This window comes from Penaeus japonicus, unplaced genomic scaffold, assembly GCF_977035675.1.
Source record: "Penaeus japonicus unplaced genomic scaffold, GWHDUDI00000001_assembly GWHDUDI00000041, whole genome shotgun sequence".
Lineage (NCBI taxonomy): Eukaryota > Metazoa > Arthropoda > Malacostraca > Decapoda > Penaeidae > Penaeus > Penaeus japonicus.
Genome location: NW_028234443.1, coordinates 7158118 through 7160617, shown reverse-complemented (window position 1 = coordinate 7160617; position 2500 = coordinate 7158118). Strand labels below are relative to the sequence as shown.

At 43.4% G+C, this 2500-nt stretch overlaps 1 protein-coding gene across 1 annotated transcript in view; it reads right to left on the bottom strand.

Moving 5' to 3' along the window:
• Positions 1–447: 447 nt before the first annotated feature.
• The window catches only part of LOC147466770 (uncharacterized), a gene marked incomplete at its 5' end in the record, with an annotated part of 2800 nt that continues 747 nt past the window's right edge, over positions 448–2500 (bottom strand). Inside the window, one exon of the mRNA XM_086534334.1 lies at positions 448–2500. This exon is cut by the window's right edge and continues 747 nt beyond it. Within this exon, the coding sequence (XP_086390460.1) occupies positions 671–2500 (1830 nt within the window).

Below are 2500 nucleotides of genomic sequence, written 5' to 3'. Positions count from 1 at the left end.
TTTCCTCCACAAAGTTACCAGTGGCTTTGCTATGGTTTCTTTGCAGTTTTTTTTTTTTTTTTTTTTTTTTTTTTTTTTTTTTTTTAAAGATTGCTGGGATTTCATCTGGCCCAGCTGCTGAGTTTGTTGATATTTTACTTACTGCTTCAAGAATATCTTTTTCATTGAATATGAAGTCAGTGAGACATTCATCTTCGTTACTAATAATACTAAAATGTTATTGTGGGTCTGATATATATATATATATATATATATATATATATATATATATATATATATATATATATATATATATATATATATATATATGTATGTATATATATAACACTGGCAAGAACCATTCCACATGTTTATTACACAAGACTTTTTAGAATTACAGTTTTTATAGATTATATCAGATAGTCTATGTATCACATCGATGTTGATCTAGGTAATTAAAGGCAACTGTATTCCGAAAACCTCAATGTAATTTTGACAAAAACAGGAAGTTACATAGCTGTTCGAATTTATTTTAACAAGCAGAGCAATCAAAATTTACAAAATTATGTAGGTTCACAAATTAATGTATTATTGCTTTTTCTAGAGATGGAAGGAGGCATTAGGTGAAATTTGTACTGTAGGTTGTTGGTGGGTTCTGTAGAGAAGAAAAATGAATTTGCTAAATTTGTCACTAAGCGACAGCTGGCTTAGTCTGCTTGACGGGTTCTTCAAGGGCAGCTGGCTTAGTCTGCTTGACGGGTTCTTCAAGGGCAGCTGGCTTAGTCTGCTTGATGGGTTCCTCAGGGACAGCTGGCTTAGTCTGCTTGATGGGTTCCTCAGGGACAGCTGGCTTAGTCTGCTTGATGGGTTCCTCAGGGACAGCTGGCTTAGTCTGCTTGATGGGTTCCTCAGGGACAGCTGGCTTAGTCTGCTTGATGGGTTCCTCAGGGACAGCTGGCTTAGTCTGCTTGATGGGTTCCTCAGGGACAGCTGGCTTAGTCTGCTTGATGGGTTCCTCAGGGACAGCTGGCTTAGTCTGCTTGATGGGTTCCTCAGGGACAGCTGGCTTAGTCTGCTTGATGGGTTCCTCAGGGACAGCTGGCTTAGTCTGCTTGATAGGTTCCTCAGGGACAGCTGGCTTAGTCTGCTTGATGGGTTCCTCAGGGACAGCTGGTATCTGATTGATAGAGTTGGAGTATGGATACCAGCTTAGACCAATCCGTAGTTCACCTAATGAATTGCCAAATACATAATCCTCCACTGGTTCTAATACAGCTGGTCTAGTTTCTACTGGTTCCAGAACAGCTGGTCTAGTCTCTACTGGTTCCAGAACAGCTGGTCTAGTCTCTACTGGTTCCAGAACAGCTGGTCTAGTCTCTACTGGTTCCAGAACAGCTGGTCTAGTCTCTACTGGTTCCAGAACAGCTGGTTTAGTCTCTACTGGTTCCAGAACAGCTGGTCTAGTCTCTACTGGTTCCAGAACAGCTGGTCTAGTCTCTACTGGTTCCAGAACAGCTGGTCTAGTCTCTACTGGTTCCAGAACAGCTGGTCTAGTCTCTACTGGTTCCAGAACAGCTGGTCTTGTCTCTACTGGTTCCAGAACAGCTGGTTTAGTCTCTACTGGTTCCAGAACAGCTGGTTTAGTCTCTACTGGTTCCAGAACAGCTGGTCTTGTCTCTACTGGTTCCAGAACAGCTGGTCTAGTCTCTACTGGTTCCAGAACAGCTGGTCTAGTCTCTACTGGTTCCAGAACAGCTGGTCTAGTCTCTACTGGTTCCAGAACAGCTGGTCTAGTCTCTACTGGTTCCAGAACAGCTGGTCTTGTCTCTACTGGTTCCAGAACAGCTGGTCTAGTCTCTACTGGTTCCAGAACAGCTGGTCTAGTCTCTACTGGTTCCATAACGGCTGGTCTAGTTTCCTTGGATGGTTCCAGAACAGCAGGTCTAGTTTCCTTGGATGGTTCTAGAACAGCTGGTCTAGTTTCCTTGGATGGTTCCAGAACAGCTGGTCTAGTTTCCTTGGATGGTTCCAGAGCAGCTGGTCTAGTCTCTACTGGTTCCAGAACAGCTGGCTTGGTTTCTTTTTCAGCCTGACCTTCTTGTGATTCAAGTACAGCAGGTCTGGTATCTGCTGAGATCAAATCAAGTGATCTAGTCTTTCTTACTGCCGGTCTAGTTTCCTTTACTGGCTCTTGAACAGCTGGTCTAGTTTCCTTTACTGGCTCTTGAACAGCTGGTCTAGTTTCCTTTACTGGCTCTAGAACAGCTGGTCTAGTCTCCTTTACTGGCTCTTGAACAGCTGGTCTAGTTTCCTTTACTGGCTCTAGAACAGCTGGTCTAGTTTCCTTTACTGGCTCTTGAACAGCTGGTCTAGTCTCCTTTACTGGCTCTAGAACAGCTGGTCTAGTCTCCTTTACTGGCTCTTGAACAGCTGGTCTAGTTTCCTTTACTGGCTCTAAAACAGCTGGTCTAGTTTCCTTTACTGGCTCTTGAACAGCTGGTCTAGTTTCCTTTACTGGCTC